The sequence below is a fragment of the Lynx canadensis genome, chromosome C2 (assembly GCF_007474595.2).
Source record: "Lynx canadensis isolate LIC74 chromosome C2, mLynCan4.pri.v2, whole genome shotgun sequence".
NCBI lineage: Eukaryota > Metazoa > Chordata > Mammalia > Carnivora > Felidae > Lynx > Lynx canadensis.
In genome coordinates, this window is record NC_044311.2 from 46,403,113 (window position 1) to 46,428,449 (window position 25,337).

At 35.6% G+C, this 25,337-nt stretch overlaps 1 protein-coding gene and 1 pseudogene across 1 annotated transcript; both read left to right on the plus strand.

Moving 5' to 3' along the window:
* Positions 1–224: 224 nt before the first annotated feature.
* On the plus strand, positions 225–1,082 carry LOC115523988 (annotated as a pseudogene).
* Positions 1,083–5,542: 4,460 nt separating this feature from the next.
* Positions 5,543–24,514, plus strand: AADAC (arylacetamide deacetylase). Its single transcript, XM_030328432.1, is given in 5 exon segments — positions 5,543–5,680; positions 12,337–12,559; positions 15,084–15,153; positions 16,225–16,396; positions 23,918–24,514. Coding segments are annotated over 5 exon segments (1,200 nt in total).
* Positions 24,515–25,337: the final 823 nt, after the last annotated feature.

Genomic DNA, 25,337 nt, shown 5'->3' on the forward strand with positions numbered 1-25,337 from the left:
ATATCAAAACCAACAAAGATATATATAAATTTTGTTGAATTCCTTGATCTCCGGAGGTGCAGCTCCACGCGCTGCGCTGAGGCTTTGTGGGGGGCCGTCGGCGTTGGAAGCGCCTCAGCCTGGCTGCTGCCTACCCTCACCCCTTTTGAGGACAGTTCCAAAGGGCCCGGGAAGGCGTCCTGTCGCCGCCGTGCCAGCTCCTGGGGAGCCACCCAAACGCTGCGATGCAGTCGGGCAGCATGCAGGCCGCAGATGAAGAAGAGGAGCAGACCTGAGACCAGGGAACAGCTGCAGCAGGTCTCGTGCAGCTCGGCATGCCCCCCGTGCGGCGCCTCATGATTGAGGACTTTGAAATCGGGCGTCCTCTTGGCAAGGGAAAATTTGGGAACGTGTACCTGGCTCGGCTCAAGGAAAGCCATTTCCTTGTGGCCCTGAAAGTCATCTTCAAGTCCCAGATCGAAAAGGAAGGACTGGAGCACCAGCTGCGCCAGGAAATTGAGATCCAGGCGCATCTACAGCACCCCAATATCCTATGCCTATACAACTACTTCCATGATGCATGCCAGGTGTACCTGATTCTAGAATATGCTCCAAGGGGTGAGCTCTACAAGGAGCTGCAAAAGAGCAACACTTTGGATGAACAGCACACAGCCATGATAATGGAAGAATTAGCAGATGCTCTGACATACTGCCATGAGAAAAAGGTGATTCACAGGGATATCAAGCCAGAGAATCTGCTGCTGGGGTTCAGGGGTGAGGTGAAGATCACAGACTTTGGCTGGTCTGTGCACACCCCATCTCTGAGGTGGACATCAGGTTTCCTCCGTCAATACCTTTGGGGGCCCAGGACTTGATCTCCAAGCTTCTCAGATACCAGCCTTTGGAGCGGCTGCCTTTGGCGCAGATCCTGGAGCACCCCTGGGTCCGGGCCCACTCTCAGAGGGTGCTGCCTCCATCTGTTCAGATGGATTCTTGAGCCCTGTCTGCACCTGTTTCATTGCATTTGTCCAGGGAGCTCTCCTGGCTCTACTAACTTGTCTGTCTTTTGTTTCTTCTAAGATGCAAGATACTAATGAATAAAAGCTGAGTCATTTAAAAAATAAATAAATAAAAAATTAATTAGTTAATTAATTAAATTTTGTTCACAATATACTTAAAACAAGTCAAAAAGAGGATAGAGAAAAAGGTGCTTTGCATTTTATTCTACTGTTATTTTTTTATATTTGAGTAATAATTTGTTTCTTTAAAATATATATTATAATTTTTTTTCACAAGGGGACCTGTGAGATAAACACTTAGAAACAAGCTAATACATATTCATGATACTTTAGGTGGTTAGTAGAAAAGAGGTTGTCCAAACTAGAGAGCTTCTGTTTTCTTGGTGTCCAAACTACTTTGGCAAGTTTAAGGAAGATTTTTTGAAGCTTTTTTTTCTGTAATAATGTATTCTCAGTTAAAAACATTTGACTGATATACAATTTCATATTTCCCAATCACTTATCCAGATTTTCACTTTCATCAGCTGGGTTAAGTTTTCACCGTCCTACTCCTATTAAGTCTAAGTTAGAACTGTTTAACTAAGAGTGTTTTCATAGAGGTAGAACAATATAAAATAGTGCTTCTTAATTTTTTTTAACATTTATTCATTTTTGAGAGACAGAGACAGAGCACAAGCAGGGGTGGGGCAGATAGAGATGGAGACCCAGAATCCTAAGTAGGCTCCAGGCTCTGAGCTATTAGCTCAGAGCCTGATGGTGGGCTCCAACCCACAAACCATGAAATCATGACCTGAGCCAAAGTCGGACGCTTAACTGACTGAGCCACCCAGCTGCCCATAAAATAGTGATTCTTCATATAAGCTCTGGGAGGAAGGGCCATGACAGAATCATTTAAGAGGTTTTTAAAAGAATCTCTGTGTTACTCTCTTCCCGAAACACTGCACCATTAAGGGTTTGATGCTTTGTTCAAGGGGTACTTGACTGTCTCAGTTGCATATAACCTCCACTGTGAATCATCATTACTAATGGAATGATATTCCTTAACTCTTTTGAGGGTAGAAGAGTGTAGGAAACCACTGAAGTAAAAGAAAGAGCAGAAGTTTTGTTGTCAGACATATCTAGTTTTAGATCCTGGTTCTTGGTAGGAGAGTCAAAAACTAGGAATCACTGTGTTTGTTTAACAAACCCTTTACTCTGTGACCACGGGCAAAGTCCTTATTCCTCCCTGATCCTCAACTTTCTCATTAGTAAGAATTGGCAAAATAATACATAACGCATAAAATATTTGTAAAAATTGAATGAAGAAATTTTTTAAAACTCATGCCACAGAACCTGGCACATTGATAGGCACTCTTCAAATATTACTTCCTTTTGTGCTGGGTCTCAAATAGTCATTTAATTTTGTCTCCTACTCTTTCCAAGTGAATAGACATAAATAGAACATTTTTCAAAAGATAACTTTATTGCCAGACAACACTACACATGACAGAAAGAAATTGCACTGTGTAGTTTTCTGAGGGGAAAAAGTCAAAGTTTTAAGTGCTAGAAAGGAAAAGAAGAAAGAATGGCTGATGGAGGTAATGGTAACTAATGATTGAAGATTGAAAATGAGCTCAAAGGCTAGGGGAAATGAATCCATAGGTCTGTACACCATTGGTTAACCAAGTCTCATTATTCTTTGGCCTGGAAAAAATCTCTACTTACATTCATCTGACTTAGCAAGTTTCTTAAGATCATGGTTCTTTCAGAGCACTAATGCAAGAGCAGTTGATGTAAAATGCAGTATTTAGTGAGTAATGCTACAAATCCAAAGTTTTCATTTATACCCCCTCTTTCTATGTGGGAATCCCATTGGTAATGCAGAAGGAGGGGCTCATCCAACTTCTAGATGGTAAACAAACACATACACCCAAAGTCCAGCTGCTATGGATCAGTGCAGTTAATCAACAACAAATTGAACAAAATGCAGTCAGCCATAATTGCATATTAATTAAGATAAAACTTGTATAAAAGAATAGTTATATGTTAAATTGAGAAATTTCTCTTAAAAATTGTATTTACTAAATCTCCTTCATTACTTTACTAAATAAAGGACTCTTTATTTGAAAAGAATTTTAGCTGGAAAGTATTACTTTCTCTAACTTACCAACCCATTACCCTTACCCAAACACCTGTCTCAGTGTAACCTTTGCCATAAACCTTTATAATTTGCATATTTGTAGCTCTTGTATTTATCTTGTTTCATAAAAGATTTCAAAATTTATAGAATTCCTTTAGCACCTTCCTCTTTTCAAGGCAGGGGCTGTTGATGTGTACATATGTGCCCCCACAATATGAGCTCTTTGAAATCAGAAAACGTATTTCATTTTGGCCTTCCCAGCAACTAACACCATGTCAGTCACATTGAATGAAGACAGCTACATTGATGCTGGATGCTGGTATAGGATTTGAATGGGACTTGACAGAATGGAGCTTAGAAAGCTAATCATGAGCAAGTCAAAGAATCCCTGAGCAGTATTAGTTGATGTTTGGGACCACTGTTAGATTTTCTTCCTAGGATTTCAATATAAATTGTGGAAATACGAAATTATCATGGGAGGCTTTCTATGAAGAAAAAATCAAATCACATGATTTATTAATTCTCATTAATATTTTGATTTTGTCTTGTTTTACTTAAACTCTATAGATACGATTTTCTGTCAAGATGGACAGTAAACAGACTTGAAGTGTTATCAAGTAATTGAAGTATTGATTATACTTTAGTCCACATGTCCTGTATATCAAAATCCTCTCAACTTTATTGAAGGATTTATTATGTCCAAAATAAATCTGTGTCCCAGATGAACTAAGTATGGAAAGAGAAGCTGATGTCAGTGCCTTCCCTGGGTGTGGCTAGATAAGACAGATACAAGTAGGTAAAAAAGGATCTAAGTCCTAGAAGTTCAAGAATTTTTTTGAATAAAATTAACAGTGACACTACATGGACATGACCAGCTCCTATGGATTTCCCCTTCTCGTTAATTTGCAGAGTTAAGAATAAAGACCTCAGAGCCTGAGGATCTAGGCTAAAATGATAGCTTTGGAAATATGTAATGAAGTGATCTTGGGAAAGAACGAAACTTTTCATAGTCTTAGTTCTTACATTCCAGTGTTGATATGAGAGCTAAGTAATATAATATATTTAAAGTGATATGGGGATTATGTCACATATTTTAAACTTGGCATGAAATTTACTTGCTCCACAAGAAAATGCTTCTGGAGTTTGAGCACTTAAACTTTTGGGTCCCTTAGCAATCCAAACTACTTACATTTTGTGATGCTACCATTTTAAAAGATGGTTTGAGAGAGGGAGTCAAACTGTAAGAGAATCTTAACTCTGGAGAACAAACTGAGGGTTGCTAGAGGGAGGTGGGCATTAAGGAGGGCACTTGTGATGAGCACTGGGTGTCATATGTAAGGGATGAATCACTGAGTTCTACTCCTGAAACCAGTACTACACTATATGTTAACTAATTTGAGTTTTAATAAAATCTTGGAAGCAAAACAAAAACAAATGTTTTCCAGGTCTTTGGATCTTACTTAACTCCTTCTGTCTGGAAATGACAAATGACTTTCTATCAGGTCCTTTTTACCAGCACTAGCCCCATAACCTCACTTAACCTCAAGAGAAGGGATCTAAATATTACAGGGGTATTTAGTGAACAATAAGTGTCTCTAACACTGCTACTTGATTTTGTATGACCTTGACAAGTTACTTAATCTTCTTAATTTCAGGTATTTATCTGTAATCTGAGACTAATTGAAGACTGGGACAAGTGAGGTTTTAATGTGCACTCTTAGAGGACTGTACTGATTTCACTCCATACTGTTGAATGAGCTTGCACAAGTTTCTGAACTTTGTCTCAGTTTCTCTCTCTCTCTCTCTCTCTCATGTGACAATACTTTTGAACTTTAAATAAGTTTTAATTGTTTTAGTACACTTTCTTGGATCAGAGTAAGTAGTCAAAAACTGTTAGCTCTCTCCATGATTATTATATAATTTTAACATGATTATTATTCACTGGTAATTTTAATTGTAGCAAGACAATAAAAGTAATACAAAATACATATGACCATATCTATATTACTTTGTAAAAGCTCTCAATACTTTTCAAATATTTGTTGGTTCTCCCCAACTCTGAGATTTGTTATTTGAAGCATATACTGAGTTTCTTATATTGGATCATGGCCTATTCTTTAGTAGTTACTACACCTAGTAACTGTGCAATACGTGTTTGTTTACTGACTTGACTAGCAACATAATAAAGGCTGTTGGATATGATAAAATTTGCAACAGAAGAGTTCTTTGTACTTGTTACTAAGTTTAATGAGTAAACTTAGTAACAGGACAGCCAATGAAATGACAGACTAAGCAGTGGAATTTGTGTTCAGGAAGTTAGATGACACTTTATGAGGGTGCCAAAAAGTGGGTGTAATTTTCAGCCACTGAATATTTCAAGTGTATTTGCCGTGTCACCAAGTCAAAAGAGCAGATGAGAACCATCATGGGAAGAAAGACCATTTTACTTCTGATTATGGGGGTTCTTGGGGCATATTATGTTTATATACCTGTCCCAGATAACATTGAGGAGCCATGGAAACTAATGTTGGTTAACACATATATGAAAACTTTAACAGATTTGGTAGTTATAGAGCTTTATTGACTGACTATTTAACAATTTAATCAGGAGAAAGTATTTGTATTATTGTTATTTAAAAAAAATTTCTGGGGGCGCCTGGGTGGCGCAGTCGGTTAAGCGTCCGACTTCAGCCAGGTCACGATCTCGCGGTCCGGGAGTTCGAGCCCCGAGTCAGGCTCTGGGTTGATGGCTCAGAGCCTGGAGCCTGTTTCCGATTCTGTGTCTCCCTCTCTCTCTGCCCCTCCCCCGTTCATGCTCTGTCTCTCTCTGTCCCAAAAATAAATAAACGTTGAAAAAAAAATTAAAAAAAAAATTTCTGTCTTGGAAATTTTGTTCGTAAAACTGGCTTGCTGATTTTAAAAACTTTTTTTTTTATTTTAACTATTCCTTAATGCAGACCCCTAATAGAATAAATATGAAGGAAGTAGTCAAGTATCTTTAACTTTAAATATTAAAAGACAAATGTAATCTTTTAAATATTAAAAGACAGGAAGACAGACAAAAAGTCGTATTGTGAGTTTCATGGCATGAATCCTGCCCAAATGAAGCACTTTGAAGTGTGAACTTCAGAAACAGTAAGATTGACTAGCGCTGTGATTAGTTACAGAATTCTGTGCAATAACCTTGTATTTAAGCATGCAAATGCATTCATACTGAAATATTTGTAAACAAGTCAGCTGGTAAAAAGCCAAAGGAAACTGGATGTACATGATTTCCAGTTGTAAAGCATGACCTGCTAAGGTGACAGGGCAGCTGGCTGCCCTATCCAGTGTCTCCAGTAGCCCGTCAAAGACTTGTGGTTCTTTTCTAGTAAGGCTCATTATGTGAAATTGAAGCTTTTTTTTTTTTTTTTTTTTTTTAATCTCCTTTAAACATCTTGTAGCAAACTGCCTTCTGGAGCAAAAAACAAACAAAAAAAAAAAATTAGAATAATAATAATTTGAGAACAGTTAACCTGTGTATTAAACACTTGGCTCATTATCTCTTTCCTTGAATTTTTAAAGGTGTTCTTAAATATCTCTTCTGGCATTAATGTAGCTCTGAATAAGTGCAAGACTTGTCTTATTTTCATTTTATTAGTGATTTGATCATTTGTACTAATTTTGTTAGCAAGTATGTTGTTGGATTTGGGTCAGTTTCACTGGAGTATAGCTTCAACTCTTTATCTTTTATAAGTTATTCTTGAATTTTATTTAAAATATTTATTTTGGTCTATAGTTTTGTTTTCTTTTATTATTTAGATTAATTTTGTATGTATATATACATATATACACATGTAAATACATACACAATCCTCTCTGTATGTCTTCAAAGATGGTGTCATTTTCCCTCCTAGTACTTTTTAATCTTTTTCTACATTTTTTCTTCCTTTTGATTTTCTCATTTCTTTTTTTTTTTAATTTTTTTTTTTCAACGTTTATTTATTTTTGGGACAGAGAGAGACAGAGCATGAACGGGGGAGGGGCAGAGAGAGAGGGAGACACAGAATCGGAAACAGGCTCCAGGCTCTGAGCCATCAGCCCAGGGCCTGACGCGGGGCTCGAACTCACGGACCGCGAGATCGTGACCTGGCTGAAGTCGGACGCTTAACCGACTGCGCCACCCAGGCGCCCCGTGATTTTCTCATTTCTATCATATATAATACCTTGTGTTACTTTCAACTTAGTGTTTATTTCTGAAATTATTTTGTCTTTCATTATACATTCCTCTTCTAAGTTCTACCAGTACCAGTGTTTAGTCACCTCCTTGTTTTGACTAGTGATCACCACCAAATATGTCCATGTCTTCTATGAATATGTATATTTCTCCTTTGTGATATTTCTTCATACCATTCTTCTTAAAATCCATTCTGCAATACTGTGTAGTATATTATCCACTTTGTAGCAATTTTTTTTTCTAATTTGTTTTCTTCATGGGTTGGAAGCCGTTTGAATAGTAATTCAAACTTTTAATAATTCAATGATGAAGAAAAATGGAAGTCACTGAATATAATCACCTGTCAACTTGTCTGTGATGTAGCATTGTCTCCTGTAATAGAAATATCAAATATAATTAACCAAAATGCCAACTTTGATAGATGGCTCAGCATCACCTTGAAAGGACTTGGAGGTTGCATCTCGTCTTGGTAAGAAGTAACATTATAATCAAATAACACAACACTGTCAGCTCTATCTCCGGTTTGAGATTATAAGCATTTGTGAAAGTGTTTTCCATCATTATACCAGATTACAAGGTTTTCCTTAATTGTATTGGGACAATTTGAAGTTCCCTAGGTTTGAGACCATTTTTAAAAATACTGGTTTTATCATCTCTGTTCTTTTCCTACATTTGGCGTTGATTCTTCTAGCCCTGCTTATTTCGTTTTGCTACTCTTTGGCCTATAAAGGATGAACATTTTGAGGCCCAATTATCCTTTTAGTTTTCAAACTGCTGAATACCTACAATTGATATGCAGATCTGTAACTTGGGTGCAGCCAAAGTCATAGTACTGTTTCTTAAATTTGGATCACCAGAAATTTATTTTACTATTTTTCCTTTAGATGATAGATCTTTGGATGATAAAGATGCAAGAAATCATTTTGTCCATAAACTGAAGGATATAAATTCCAGAGTTGGTCGGAATTTTTTTTTGTTTATAATTTGATATCTCAAATTTACATTAAAAATCCTTTTAGGGTTTAGAGTTAGTGTAAAAACAGTAAATGATTTGAGAAGATATATCCATTAACTTAATGCTCTAACTCATCAGAGTTCATGAAAGGGAAGACAATTAAAGAAACTGTAAAGCCCTTCTTATTCAGTTCAGACTCCAGGGACAACGGACACTATTTTTAACATACTGATGACTTCCTAGTCTTTTGTTATACGTTTATTACACTGTAGTAGGATCCAAAAGTTTGTGAGATTATAAAGTCATCTTACAAAATTTTATACCTAGTACTGTCTTATACATGTGACAATTACTATTTCTATAACTAAGTCCTTTTCTTTAACTTGCATAACATAGACCATTTTCTATCATTTAAAATGATATTTATTTGAACTAAACAGTCTTATATTTTGCAGATAAAATACTTGAGTCCAGTGACTTATGTTTTGAAAGAGGGCCTTATATTTTCTGTACTTAGCTTTTATTTAAAGCCAGAGGGCCAACTAAATTCCCTCCATGTGGAAAATGTTGTGTTGATACGTACTTTATGTCGTAGGTTGTAGAAATTTTAAATTTGTTAAAACTAAATAAATTAATGCTTAAACAATCTATCGCTTTTCTGTGTTAACATTTAAAATCGGCAGGCCTGATATTTATGTGATTTCTTCAGACATTTTTTGTTAATTGGTTGGAGTGTTTGTGCAAAAGTCACACCCAGCTGAAAAATGGAGAACATTATTTAACACTGTAGAAATAACATAGAAATAAAGATGACAGAAAATGGTCTACTGGAGGTACGAGTCTCCACCCCTTGTGTAATTGTAGACAGGAGCAATTGTAGGAGACGCCCAAGTTTTGGGGGCATGGTCAGCATATGTGGAGCTGTCTGTATGCGGAGTATATCCAAAATATGGAGAAGACCTAAAGCACACTCATAGCTAGAATAATTGGCCTCCCAAAGCCTGTCAGGCATTTGCAGTTCACTCTGCATGAAGTTCTACACTTCTGGCTGCAATTGTAACATGAGGGCAGTCATTTCTTGAAAGTGTATACTTTTTGTGAGTCTGACAACTGGAGTCCCTTTGGAATAGCTGCTGGGTACCAGTAAGGAGGGGGTGTTTGTTTGATGCTTAAACACACACCCAGATGTAGCATTCGTAGATTGGAAAATGCAGCTGGTCATAAAATATAACAACATTCTGCTGGACCCTGGGCCAGCCGCAAGGTGGCCAAAGAGTTAGGTTTCTGTGTTTTCTCTCATACCCGTCAAAGTTCTATGGATACTGAGGGATCCTTGACTGCTGCATCCACTGTCACGCTCTGTCTTCTTCAATGGGCCTTTTGCAGTGATGGTCACTAAGAGATGGCATATTGGCCAGTCAGGAGTGACATCTGCTCCAGAGTCAGACCTGGACTTCAGTCCCACATCCAGCATCTACTGCCTAGGTGGACATGAAAAGAAATTTTAAACTCTCCCATCTCAATGTACAGACCTGAAAATCTGGAATATATTACTACTTATCAGGTCTTAGTAAGAATTGAATGGGAACAAGCACAGTACCTGGCAAAAACTAAACACAGTAAATATTATTGTTATTTATATCTATCTCCATACAACTGCCTGTGTTATCACTGTATGCTTGTGATTTTATAGCCAGATAAAACCATCTGAAAAAATTTCCCAGCTGAACCTTGGCAATCCTGGATAAAATAAATATTGAAAATCATGTTCAAGTAAAATTTCTGGAAAAATACCTAAAAGTTTTATAGAGATAGAAACAGACATGGATATTGATGTGCATATAAATACAGATTTGTACATGGGCTAGGCTTAGATATTAATGAGATCTATAACTTGATATGAATATATATAGTACATTATATACATGTGAGTGCATATTTATATGTGTGTGTGTGTGTGTGTGTGTGTGTGTAGCTGTTAGTATTTATCAACCTGTCATCAATCTGTTAGTTGATTTTATACTATCTTTTCTCATTTCTTTTGGTATGCTAAGATGCTAAGGTTCCACTCACTAATATATTTATCAATGTCTTTATATAGATATCCTCTGGAGTTTGCTGAGTACACAGTGTTGCGGTGGGTTATGGATTACAATAATAAATTAGATATTTATTTACAATACCAAATTAGATATTAGACATTACTATTTCCCTCAGCCTTTGGATTTCTTCCCCTCCAATAGCTGGGAAATTTGGTGCCTCATTTTCCTTAAATACTTCTACTACTGAAGCTGGTTTCTGTTGCTTCTACTAGGGGAGGTCTGGGAGGATTTGGGAGTTGAGGATGTTCAGAACCCATATAAATGTATGTAATCTACTCAGAATATCACCCACATATGAAACTTAGACCAAGCTTTTAAAATGTCTGGTGGATGGTGACTTTACCTTGCATGGCAATTCTACAGTTTACAAGATCAAACTTTGGTTCTGCTTTTAGAGCTGTTAAAGATGAGATTTCTTCAGGGAAAGTTTGCAGAGTATCTGCTTTACTGACTGTAACTTGAACTGAAAACCTAAATAACTGAGAAAGTAATTTTTCTTTCGGTAATGTTTCAAGTTCAGTTAGTGCTTGAACTCATTATTTTCACCATAATATTTTATTGCAATAGCTACTTGATCTCTCAAAACTATGCTTTAATAAGAACTATTACAGGTGTTAATTTAATAACTTTTTTGCTACTACATTTCATGTGTGAACAGATTCTATTTTGCATTAGCAATGAGACAATTTACTAGATGTAAATCTAACCAGGTCAGTTATCTAATTCCAGCACATGTCTTAAATGGTCTCCTTTCTTGAGAACTTCTGGGCTATATTCTCTATCAATCATTGTTTTCTTACAATATAGATACTGTTATAAATATCCCAATAGGAACAGTTTGAGAATATAGAATTTGAGGTATACAACCTTTAGAGTGTAGGGTGAAGGGAAGCCACCAGTACTTGAAGCTGCTTGCATCACTGAACTGGTAATTCTCAAAAGGACAACCAGAGGTATGGAAAGCCACATAATTGTCAATGTTCACATAAATATCCATAGGGGCTCAGAGGAAATAATGGTTTTTTCTTTATTTCTACCCTATCAGTCTTACAAGAGTGCCTCTGTGTAACACAATTTAACCTGGCAAGGAGTTCTGGGAAATGTATCTCCCTGACCTACCTTTGAGGAACATGGGGATGATTTGGTGTTGAAATTAGATAATTTTGTTTATTCCCTTTGCATTTATCTTCATTAAGTGGGACAGAGGTTGACCCAACTCTTTAATCGATCACTTAGGACCATACTCCACATGTTTCCAAAGTAAGGTTGGAAAACAATTTTTTTGATTCTTGGAATTCCAACATTATAGATCATGGTTTGGCTCCCACTTACCTTTTGAGGTCCTTTTTCTTTTACGCATCCCTGTAGGGACCTGACTTCCTAGCTTTACTAAGCTACCTGCATTTCTCTGATTGAAGTAGGAGTGTACCTGTGTCTTTAATTTTGGCCTAGAGTGAGATTTCCTCCTTTGTCCAGCCAAACCTGTTCCGTATCAGAGGTCACCTACTATTTGAAAACTCTTCCCTAGGTCTCACATCCAGGCAGCTAGTTTACCTTTCCATTGACCCTTGCCAAAGTTCATTGTACTTGTCTATGAGACATGCAGCTATGCAATTATGTTGCTTTATAACTGCTTATATATATCTATTTCTCCCACTTGACTCTGAGCTTATTTAAAGTAGGGAACTTACCCTGTTGATCTTTGTGCTCAAAGTAGGAAGCCTAGAACCCACCAAGTTGTAATACCTGAATAATTCTTTACATATCTTTTTTTAAATCTAAAGCAACTATTATGGTAAAAAGTCTGAGTTCCCAGTCATGGCATTCAGATTTACCTGTGACAGTATGACACAGGACCATTGGGAGCATATAGCATACTCCTACGTGCATAAATAACATTGATATTTGCGATGTGTAACCTGGTGTGGTTCCCCCCACCCTTTTAGGTTCTGTTTATTGAACTATTGGGAATCAACCATGCCATGAACATTGTAATGTTCTTTATGAGCTTTCAAGAAGTCCCACCCACATCTGATGAAAATGTCACTGTGATGGAGACAACTTTCAACAATGTTCCTGTCCGCATATATGTACCAAAATGAAAGCCGGAGAGACTAAGAAGAGGCTTATTTTATATTCATGGTGGTGGTTGGTGTTTGGGGAGTGCTGGTATGTGCCCCTTGTTAGAAATTGTAGTTTATCATATAACACACATTGTATTAAGATAGTGATTTCAACATATCAAGAAGATATATTGTTAAACATCCCAGATAAGCTAACACTTCAGTTGTCTGAAATTCATTTCTTTGAGCTCTGTTAGTTTAAAGGAATTATTTTAAGTCTCTTTCTTAAAGGGATAATCAATAGCCAAGGCTGTAGCAAATTTCAGAAGAAAGAAAAGTGTTTCATGAACTTAGAAATTTATTATTGAACTTGTTAATGGCAGAAATGATGGGATGTTGCAATGAAACCAAAATGGAGTACATTGAATAGTGAATGAGGAATGAGGAAATGGAGATGTGACTCTAGTCTTTCTTTTTTTTTTTTTTTTTTTTTTTTATTTAAAATTTTTTTTCAACGTTTATTTATTTTTGGGACAGAGAGAGACAGAGCATGAACGGGGGAGGGGCAGAGAGAGAGGGAGACACAGAATCGGAAACAGGCTCCAGGCTCTGAGCCATCAGCCCAGAGCCCGACGCGGGGCTCGAACTCACGGACCGCGAGATCGTGACCTGGCTGAAGTCGGACGCTTAACCGACTGCGCCACCCAGGCGCCCCAATGACTCTAGTCTTTCAATCAGCATAGATATGGAAAGAAATGAGAAAGGTGTTAGATGGAAAAGAAGAGTTGAGTATGAGTATTTTATCTTTATTTTATATAAAAAAAGTTTATTTCAATTTTATGTATTTTTAATATTTACATAAATGTTAAATATGTAATATATATAGTGTTACTTTATATAATATAAAGTTTTATATTTTATGTATAAAAGCATGTTTTATATTTATTTTATATCTACCTGTAGGAGATCTATGAACGTGTTTGTAAACTCAAGGTAAAGGTGGGGGTTAATAGAAATAAGTTGTAGAAAAGGGGAGGGGGCTGGAGGATGGAATGAGGTTTGCCTGATCTAGAAGATATGAGATGAAATTGGACTTAGTACAGAGGAGAAGGATTGGCAACACATAGGAAGAGAAACACACTCTGCGACAAGAAGAAAAGAGGTGTTGATGGAGTGATGTAGATTGGAAACATCAATCAAAGTAGGAAAGGATGTGATCCTCTCTATGATTTTCTACAAATACAGGCAGTAAAGGCCTTAGCTGGCAATGAAGTGAGGTTTCTAAGACAAAGTCTGATAATGCCATGCCTCAGTTTGTTTCCATGAGTCCCTGTTACCCAAAGCCCTTCTTTAAAAATCTTTTCATCACAGTATTACTGAAGAATGAGAACATGCTCACCAAGAGAAGGGAACTAAGTAAGAATAAGCTTACTTAGCAATAAGCAAAATTTTGATGTTTTTTATTTTTATATTAAAAAGACGTAAAAATCTATGTTCTAATCCAAAATATAAGAATGACCATTTATCTATCTATCTATCTATCTATCTACCTACCTATCTATCTATGAGAGAGGGGGTGGGGAGAGGAAGGGAGAGTGTTGGGGCAGGGCAGAGAGGGAGAGAGGAAGAGAATCCCAAGCAGGATCCATGCCCAGTCTGAATCCAGAGCCTGATTCAGGGCTCTATTTCACGACTATGAGATCATGACCTCAGCCAAAATCGAGAGTCACCTAATTAACTGAGCCACCCAGGTGTCCCAAGAATGACTTTTTTTTATATAAATGTTAAGTAAAAGTTTAAAACTTAGTGTGTACTTGATATTTTAAGAATATTCAGTACCTGACTTTGGAATCTCTTCTTCTCATGGCCCACATGATTTAATGTTTGTGACAACTACATATTCTGATACTTCCCCTTGTAACACTTTGTGATTTCTCCCTCCTCTCATTACTGGCAAATTCTGTTTTATCTTCTTGAAATTTTCTTATCTGCAAAAGGAAGCACTTACCCAATTCCAATAGCAAATATGTGTGATTCATCCCCACTCTGCTCACAAGGCCAAAAAAGCTCCAGAAAACACATTTTTTCTTGTCTGCCTAGAACATACAAATATATAAATCAGGTTTTAGCTTTCCCTACTTCCTCTTTTCTTTAGTTTTCTCTGCAGTTTTAATAAAATCTAATGCCATTTCCACATGAAACTTTCTGTACCCCTCCATTAAAACAACTAATATTTTTTGCATTGTTGCTTTTTATTTATATGCCTGGCCTTCCTTGCCCCTGTCTGTGGTAGACTGTAACTTGCTGAAAGCCAGGGGGTTAATTGTCTGTGTTTATTCTTTCACCACCTACTACTTGCTGAATGAAGGAGGAAGAGATTGATCTTAAAGAGAGTGAATTTGGCTTAAGTTATCCAGGGTGAAATGTGGGGAAGGACAAGAGAGTTGACAATGCGTATATCATAGGATCACTGAGCAGAAGAATTCATGTTTTATAGCTATGATGAAATCCTAGAAATAGTTTTCCCAGAACATTTCAGGGAGGAACAAATCATAGTTATAAGCTCTGTGTTGATGGAAACACTCTTCGATACACTGGTTAGTTTCTGATTTTATTTCCTTTTATTTCAGCTTTGTTTAGTTATGACTTTCTGTCAAAACAGACAGTGGATAGATTTGATGTTGTTGTCATTTCAGTCAAGTAAGAGTACTCTTGATTTGTTAGAGTTTGGGCCAGATACCATACAGAGTAGGATGCTCTAAGCTGTCTTAGTCATTCCTTGGTTATTCTAGGGGTGTTTCAAATAAAATGGAGAAGGTGAGAATAGAGAACATGAACTTCACATGACCAGAAAAGAGTCAGAGAGAAAAGAGTTGTACAGTTAGGTCAAGCGGGGATCAAAAACAGGAAGTCAAAAACCTGTTACAATAAAATTAAACTACTGCATCTTAGGGACAAATGACCTCTGCTGGATTTCTAGCCTACTCTTAATTAACAAAGTAAGATGAGGGCTTCAGGGTGAGAGAATCAGGTTTAAAGGCTGGTTCTAGAATTAATTGAATAACTTTGTACCAGATAAGTACCATTTTAGCTCAGTTTTCTCAGATGTAAACTGAGAGTCATATAATATTTTCTGTATCATAGAGTTGTTTTAAAGATTAAGTGCTCAAATAAATTTAACACAATTAGTATAGAATATTTCATGGTACAAGCCTCCATTAAATGTAATTAGTAACCAAATAACGTATTGGAATACAGGCACAATCTACTCTCAAAAAACATTCTACATCAATTATTAATAATAAAAAACAAAACAAATGGGAATAAATAGAAAAATGAAGAAACTGAAAAAAAGGGATAATAGTGACTACTTGCCAACTTGATTATTAGATTGAGTTGGAATAGAATAATTCCTAATGTTTGTTTGCTGTTTATTAGTCACTAATAAAGTAAAATGATTACAAAGAAAATACCATTCTGGTAAAAATTTATTTAAGGGAAATTATCACCTGAGTTTTTTTCCCCTAAATCTTAGCCAAGTTTTGCATTCAAGCCTTTATTTATGTAAACATGTAAAAATTTGTAAGGGCTTTTATAGCAAGCATTATCATAAGAATGACATTTGTCTTTGGATTCATAATGACCTCAAATACCAGGTTTGCTAAAGAAAATGTTTTTACTTATGATTTTAAGGGTTAGAGCATGCCCCCCACACACATTTTATTTTTTGAAAAATAATTGGCTTAACGAGCATTGTTATTCTGCCCACAGCTACAGACTAGCCCCTAAATATCACTTTCCAAATCAATTTGAAGACGTATATAATGCATTAAAGTGGTTCTTACACCAAGATGTTCTTGATAAATATGGTGTGGGTCCTGAAAGAATTGGAATTTCTGGAGACAGTGCTGGAGGGAATTTAGCTGCAGCAGTGACTCAGCAGGTATGTTGCTCAGATTTTTTTTTTCTAAAAATATCTTACCCTTAAATATTTATTTCAAACATTAAAATATCCATGCAAATTATGTTATGTTAATATGTTAGAAATTAGAGATTATACATAGAAATAAACATTAGAGAACATTTGTATCCTGAGTGCTTCTATTCCTACCTTCTGTCAGTTTTTTAAAAAATAAAATGATAAAGTACTCTTTCCAGGTCATTGGTTTAAACATCATTAATATGTCGGCTAAGTGCTATTCTATTTTGTTATATTAGGGCTGGTATTTGTGCAGTCAGCCAATGATACCAGTCACTATAGTTACAAAATCAGATTATTCCAGTATTCTTCATGGCATATACTAAAACTTACATGAAAACTATTGTTATCAGAATAATCATCTTGCCTATAGACAAAAAATGTTAACAGGTTTATAGATACTACTTACTTGCAGAAGGAATTATAATTTTCAGATGCCAACTATTACACTATCTCTATGATATTTAGCCAAACTGGACATCTAGTTTTTAAATATTTTTAAGTTTATTTATTTATTTTGAGAGAGAGAGACAGAGAGAGTGAGTGGGGAGGGGCAGATACAAAGGGAGAGAGAGAATCCCGACCAGGCTCCGCACTCACAGGGGCTGGAACTCAAGAACTATGAGATCATGATCTGAGCCAAAATCAAAAGTAAGAAGCTTAATCCACTGAGCCACCCAGGTACCCCAAAACTGGGCATCTATTAACTATTAATTTGAAGTGATACATAATCATAATTAGTCTAATAATGAGTAAAATTGTTATTGATACTGGTTATCTGACCTAAATATTAAACCAGGCACCAGTAGCATAGAAGAAATGTTCTTATATGAAAAAAAAATTACTTATAGATTTAAAAATGAATATCTGCAATTCAATAACTAACTCTAATTATAAATATTGCTCATAAGTTTATTATGCAATCAAACAAACCTTGCTCTTGATTTTGTTGATTATTCATTTCTATACACATTTTAAAGTATATAAGTTTGGCTATTGATACCTTCAGAATAACCTTCTTATGATTTGTAGTCAAAGGAAAGATACAAATTTTGTGATTTTTATAAAAAAAAAACTGCAGAACAGAGTTTCTGCTACTTCCCAGAAATTTACTTCCCTACTGCCTACTCATTGTCACTCTGAGAGGCATCTTGATGCAGTACAAAGGGTATATCAGAAGACATGGATTTTTGGAGATAATTTCTTTTTATCATGTTGCATAATGAGCCCTTTCTCTTATGTAGTTCAGGCTTCTACAGTGGTGAACCAATCAATTCTGATCCATAATTATTAAAATATAATATTCTGGAGAGCATTAAACTGCTAATAACATATGAAAGATTTCCAGGCCAAAAAAATTGTTTTTAATTATTTTAAGTTTATTTATTTTGAGAGAGAAATAGAGTGAGCAGGGGAGGGGCAGAGACAGAAGAGAGAGAGAGAATCTCAAACAGGTTCCACACTGTTTCCACACAGGTTCCACAGAGCCCTATGTGGGGCTTGAACTCACAAACTGTGAGATCATGACCTGATCCAAAATCAAGAGTCGGGCATTTAACTGACTGAGCCACCCAGGTGCCCCTAGGCCAAAAAGTTTTTTAAAGGATATGGAAAAAAAAAAACACATGCAAAGATAACCTAGCACTCAATGTCTCTCTGCTCTAATGGCATATGTGAATCAAAAGAAAACTATTCAACCAAGATGAGCTAGAGAGTTGCAGTCAAATTCCAGGGCCCTCCAAAAAACAGGGACACTTATGAAGTACTTCTGACTTTAAGTGAGGCTCTAAAGAGGTATGGTCTCATTGTTAGGGGGAGCATGATACAAAACAAACCATGTGCATTTAGAGTCTTGCTTTGTATCACCTGAATGGTTGTGGGAAATCTGTCCTTGAACTTAAATTAAATTGATGAGCAGTTGATATACAAGTATACTTAACAGTGTATAAAAATCCTCCCTGAAGAAATATAGTATTGTAATAGACTTCAAATTATTCCTGCAAAAATTTTTCAAAATCAGTAGCCAGCACAGAATAAAACATAGCCAAGCAAAGAAGTAAACAAGAAGCCATGAAGGGAAGCAAGCAGAATCAACAGACAAAAGAAAGATACTTTACAAAATTCAGATACTGCAATTATCAGCCACAGAATATAAAGTAACTATCCAAGTTTCTTCAATTAATTCACAACCATGATTGCAAATTTTGGCATAAAAGTAGAATTTTGAAAAACAAACAGAAGTCCAAAACTAAAAAAATAAAATCAACAAAATTAAAATTTTATAAATTGTTTAAGTGGTCTTACACAAGCTGTAGATATCATTTATAAGCTAAAAGATGGGCCATATGACTCATGGATGACTATGCACAATGAAGCATGGAAGCCCAGAAAGACAGAAAATACAGTAGAGAAGATAAGAAATATAGCAGATACAGCCTGAAAATCCACTAGCCTTTTAAATGTTATGCCAGAAACAGAGGGGAAAGAATGGGAGGGAAAGGAAGATTTAAGAATACAAAAATATTAGAGCATTTTGCAGAGCTGATGAAAGATGTCAAGATACAGATAACAGAAGCTCCATGAACCTTAAACATACTTTTTTAAGAGGTTAAAATTAAATAAATAGCTAGAGATAAATGTATACATAGATATACAGACAACAAGGCAAACATGTTGATAATCAATAACCCAAGATACAACAGAAAGAAATAGAGGGGCTCCTGGCTGGCTCATTCGGTAAAGCATGCAACTCTTGATCTCAGGGTTGTGAGTATGTTGGGTGTAAAATTACTTAAAAAAATTTTTTTAAACCTAAAACAAAAGAAAGAAAGAAAATCTTAGAGAAAAAAGGGTATCTTCACAGAAGTACAAGTCATACTGACAGCTTACTTCTCAATAGCGAGAATGTAAGTTCTAAGTCAGTGGAATATCATCAAAATGCAACACAAAATTACCGTTAACCAAATTCTTTGATGCACAAAAATATTACTTAAGAATAAAGGAGAAATAAAGGCATATTCAGATAAACAAAAACTAATAGAGCTGCTATTAATGAAACACACTAAAAGGTGGTTTAAATAAGTGTTTCAGACAGAATGAAAATGCAGATAAAAGTTTATAATACAGGAAGAAGCAAGGAGCAATAATGTGGCAAGATGTAGGTAAATCTTTTTTTTTTTTTTAAGATGTAGGTAAATCTTAAACTTGGAAAGTTTAAAATAATAAGATATATAAAATTAAAATATGAGAAAAACAAATCATAATTTCAAGAGTGGAGGAGAGGATAGATTTTAAGTCTTCCAAGCTCTTTTGATTGTCTAAGAAGAAATAAATGATAGATCTTTCATAATTTCATTTGTTTTTGAGAGGTTAAGAATACACCTTATAATTCTTAGGATAATCATTTAATGAATACAAATAGGGAGGAACCTGGGTGGCTCAGTCAGTTTAGTGCTGACTCTTAATTTCAACTCACATCATGATCCCAGAGTTGTGGGATCCAGCCCCGCATCAAGCTCATGGAGTCTGCTTAACATTCTCTCTCTCTCAGGGGTGCCTGAGTGGCTCAGTCAGCTGACTGTACGACTTCAGCTCAGGTCATGATCTCACAGTTCACAGGTTCAAGCCCCGCGCCGGGCTCTGTGTTGATAGCTCAGAGCCTGGAGCCTGCTTCAGATTCCCTGTCTCCCTCTGTCTCTACTCCTCCCCAATTCGGGCTCTGTCTGTCTCTGTCTCTGTCTCTGTCTCTCTCTCTCAAAAATAAATAAACATTAAAAAATTTTTTAAAAAAGCGTTCTCTATCTCCATCTGCCCCTCTCCCCTGTTCACTCTGTCTCAAAATCAGTTAATCAATTAATAGAAAAGGGGTATAACTTGTAAACTATTACAGGAAAAAAATAGAATAATGAAAAGGTCAACCAATCTGAAAGAAGTCAAAAATAGAAAAGAAGGAGGATTTACAAAATAAAGTGGTAGATTAAAATCAAATATTTTAATAATTACAGTAAAGATTAGCGGTCTAAATAACCTGGTTGTAGGACCAATATTGTCAGATTAAAAACATAAGTAAGCAGAAAATTTGAAAGTAAATGGTTGGAATATGTGTATCTGGAAATAACATCTAAAAGCATTGCTGCCAGGTTAAGAAGATCGCATCATTACAGAAAAGGTTAAACCATCGAGAAAATATACCAACTCTGAATCTGTATGGATTTAGTAACATGGTCTTAAATATATGAAGAAAATATTAATAGAACTACAGGGAAAAACACAAATGTTCGGAACCACAATGAGAGATTTAAAAAGAACTCTTTCAGTAATTAAGAAAAACAGTCAAAAATAACAAGTGTATAGAGGACTGGAATAATGATTAATACATTTAACTCATGGGACCTGTAAAGAACAGGGAAGAAAGCAAGTACATGTGATCATTTTTAAAAATTGACCAAGTACTGGTCCGTAAAGCAAGACTCAAAAAATCACCGAGTTTAAATCACACCTTTTGGACTCTTAACCACAGTGCAAAAATGTGGGAAATCAATAAGAAAAAGACCAACAAGAAAACATCCTTCTTTTTATGGAAATTTAAAAAAATACAGTAATTACCTATGGGCCAGTATTTAATAGAATATATATCTTGTATATATTTTCCCCACATTTAGAACAAATGTATAGGAATTGTATTTTAAAAGCATATGTTTGAAAAGAAGAAAGGCGAGAATAAGCATTTGACTCAAGAAATCAAAGAAAAAAATAGAAGGAAGATGATAATAATAATAACAGAAATTATGATATTCAAAATCAAGCTTACAGTAAATGTGAACAAAAAGCAAAAAGTTAATTCTTTGAAAGGACTAATAAAAAATTTAAATCTCTGGAAAGACACATGAGGAAGAACAAAGTCAGTCATAATAATGTCAGGATTGAAAAAGGGACAATTCTGCAGTCCCTAAAATATGAAAATGAACTAGCCGTCAATGAGTTCAGAATGAACATTGTAATCTTTAAAAGAGAAATTTGGAAAAACTTTAAAGTAAAAATGATATTTCATAATATTTAAATCCAATAGGCAAATTCCAAGAAAAATATAACTTTCAAAACAGAAGAAGAAATGAAAATCTGAGATATTTTATAATCATTACATTACATCAATAATTAAAAAATTGTACTGCTAAGAAACTTTACTGGAAATTTACAACGAATATCAGAAAGAAACCACTCCAAATAAATACAAAATAGTCCAGAGAATAGGAAAAGAGTGTGCAATCTTTATCTTCAGAGAAGCACATTGTTTATGTTATATCTGACATAAGGAAAACAGTGGGCCAATCACATTCAGCAAATGAAGATATTACCATCATGAATAAAGTATTAGAAAAATATACATATACCACATACATATTTACCATGACCAAGTTGCTAATAATGCAAGGAAAAGTATATTTTACAAAAATAAGTGAATTTTACCACATTAATAAAGGAAGCAGAATTATACTAGATGCAGAAAAAACATTTAGTAAAAGTCACAGTAACAATTCTTGGTTCACTAGGAATAGATGGAACATCCTTAAACAGGTAAACTACATTGATTAAATGTGTACAAATGGTATAATTTTAAAGAAATACACAGAACTATATACCATAAAATGGGGGATGAGGAGGAAATGGGAGTGCAGTCCTTTTGGGGAGGAAGAGGGTATGTGGTCAATTCAGGGTATATGATAAACTCCCTGGCCCTTGAACATAGTTACATTTAAATTTCTGTCTTACAAGGCTATATATTTGATTTTATATGTATTATATTTAGCTACAAAGGCAATTTGCTTTTAATATGCATGTTCAAAGATTTTGGCTACCTACCTGTAAAGTTGAATTTATTGGTCAAATATAAAATAGTTTTGTATCTTTTCTTAATTCAATCAGCTACCTCTTAGCTACCTATTTAATGATTACCACACATCTGCTAATGTAAACAGTGTTCTTCATACTAGGTAGCGAGCTAAATGGAATGTAAACTTATCTGAGACAAAACACTGAAATGATTATTTAACTTCAGTACATATTTTTTTACATAAAACAATTATTTTTACATAACACAATATGGTAATGGACTTATAAATATTTTATTTTACAAACTATAATTACTAACTGTGCTTTAAATGCAATGAAATAAACAGTGCTGCCATTTGCTGTTGCTAGTATGTAAGTCTGTGTATGTGTGTAAAATGTTATATTTATACCGAATGAAAAAAATGTCAGAATGCTTTCCTTTTTCAACTCTATATTAAATTTTTAGAAATAGACATCAATTTAAACATTATACTTTACTCTGAGGAGCATAAGAGTACATGTGGCTTCAATAATTACTACTTGTGACCTATGCTAACAGATCTCAAGGTTTTGTATACATCAGAATCACCTGAAAGACTTGTTAAAACATAAATTGCTGGTCCCTCCCTACTTGAGTCAGTGTGTCTGGGTGAGGACCCAAGAATTTGAATTTCTAATAAATCCTCAGCTGATGCAGATGCTAGTGGTCCAGGGACCACACTTTGAGAAGCTAATCTATAAGACACAGTGGGTCATTACAACTTGCAGGACCAAGTAAATGTACACAAAAACATCTGCTAAACTTTAGTGCTCAATGTTACTGGTCTCCAAATATTTTTGATCATGTGTCCTATTAATAAAAGAAACCTCTAGTATACCCCCACAAATATATGCATATTAATTTATAGATAAATTTGTGTTAATGCACTAATGTAATTTGAATATTTTAAAAGCATAAATATTCAGGGGCGCCTGGGTGGCGCAGTCGGTTAAGCGTCCGACTTCAGCCAGGTCACGATCTCGCGGTCCGTGAGTTCGAGCCCCGCGTCAGGCTCTGAGCTGATGGCTCAGAGCCTGGAGCCTGTTTCCGATTCTGTGTCTCCCTCTCTCTCTGCCCCTCCCCCGTTCATGCTCTGTCTCTCTCTGTCCCAAAAATAAATAAACGTTGAAAAAAAAAATTAAAAAAAAAAAAAAAAAAAGCATAAATATTCAAATGAATTAGACTTTTGCCTAAGATTCATGTGTTTTGTATCAGAGCCAAATTAGAATGTTAGTTAGATGATCTTTCCTTTAAATGTTAAGGCCTATTGATATCATAATATATGTACATACTTGTTTTACTTAAAAAATGTTTCCTCTGATTGCCATTCTTAGTTGTCAGGGTAGATATTTTGCTTTTTAATCACATATTAGATGATCTCTTTCCCCACTCATGAGGAAAGTTGTACAAATCATTTTGTTTATATTCACACTATTTAAGACACGTAGTCTTCAATATAATATTGAAAATTGGAAAGTTCTTTGAGATCTATTTTTTGTTGTTTCTGATTATCTTTTTGAGATTCTGGATTTATCCTATATCCACCTACTGTTTGTAAATAAAAATATTTTTAAATAAAAATTATTATCTGAGCAACTTATTTAAATTATTTTCAGCTCATAGATGACTCAGATGTCAAGATCAAACTCAAGACCCAGTCTTTAATTTATCCTGCTCTTCAGACTCTTGATATGGATTTACCATCATATTGGGAAAATTCACACTTTCCACCTCTGCCCAAATCACTGATGGTCAGGTTCTGGAGTGAATACTTTACCACGGACAAATCACTTGCAAAAGCTATGCTCTTCAAGCAACATGTACCAGTGGAATCAAGCCATCTGTTCAAATTTATTAATTGGAGTTCTTTGCTCCCTGAGAAGTTTAAGAAAGGGCACTTTTATAACAGTCCAACTTATGGTAGTTCTGAGTTGGCTAAAAAATATCCAGGATTTCTTGATGTGAGGGCATCCCCCTTGTTAGCTGATGACAACAAATTGTGAAGTTTACCCTTGACCTATGTCATCACCTGTCAATATGATGTCTTAAGAGATGGTGGAATCATGTATGTCACCTGACTTCAGAATGCTGGAGTTCAGGTGACCCATAACCACATTGAGGACGGATTCCATGGAGCACTTTCCAATTATGCACTTAAAATTACACATAGAGTAGAAAATCAGTATATGAGTTGGCTAAGTGAAAATCCATAGTAAAAATCTGAGGAGGGGTTCATAAAATATATATAAGCCCCAGAATAGGAAACAACTTAGAATCAAAGGTTATGTTTGGATTGATGTTTATCATCTGTGACCTTTCTAAAGTCTTCATAGCCATCATGTTGTTTTTTTTTTTTTTCAACGTTTTTATTTATTTTTGGGACAGAGAGAGACAGAGCATGAACGGGGGAGGGGCAGAGACAGAGGGAGACACAGAATCGGAAACAGGCTCCAGGCTCCGAGCCATCAGCCCAGAGCCTGACGCGGGGCTCGAACTCACGGACCGAGAGATCGTGACCTGGCTGAAGTCGGACGCTTAACCGACTGCGCCACCCAGGCGCCCCCATCATGTTGTTTTTTTAACTCAGGGAGTTCTCTATTTCTTGTCCTAAGTGTTGTTTATTCACTTCTGTACCTTAGAAAATATTTACTTTCCTGTATATTCTTTTCTTGCTGCTGTTACTCATTTCTTTAGCTCTAATTCACAGCTCTAGTTTTTTTTTTTTTGTTTTTTGTTTTTAATATTTATTTTATTTTTGAGAGACAGAGCATGAGCAAGGGAGAAGCAGAGAGAGAGAGGGAGACAGCACAGCTTCACCTGAGCCAAAGTCGGATGCTTAACCTGACTGAGCCATCCAGGTACCCCACAGCTCTAGTTTTTTGATTGCCTGACGGTATTACTATTGAGAAGAAAGCTTCAACACATCTGGCTTGTGAAATGCCAGAGCTTCAACTGACAAGGGTTTAGGGCCTTGAAATGCTGCCTTGTAGGCACTAAGACAGTTAAATAATACCATTTCAAAAAGGAGAGCTCTTT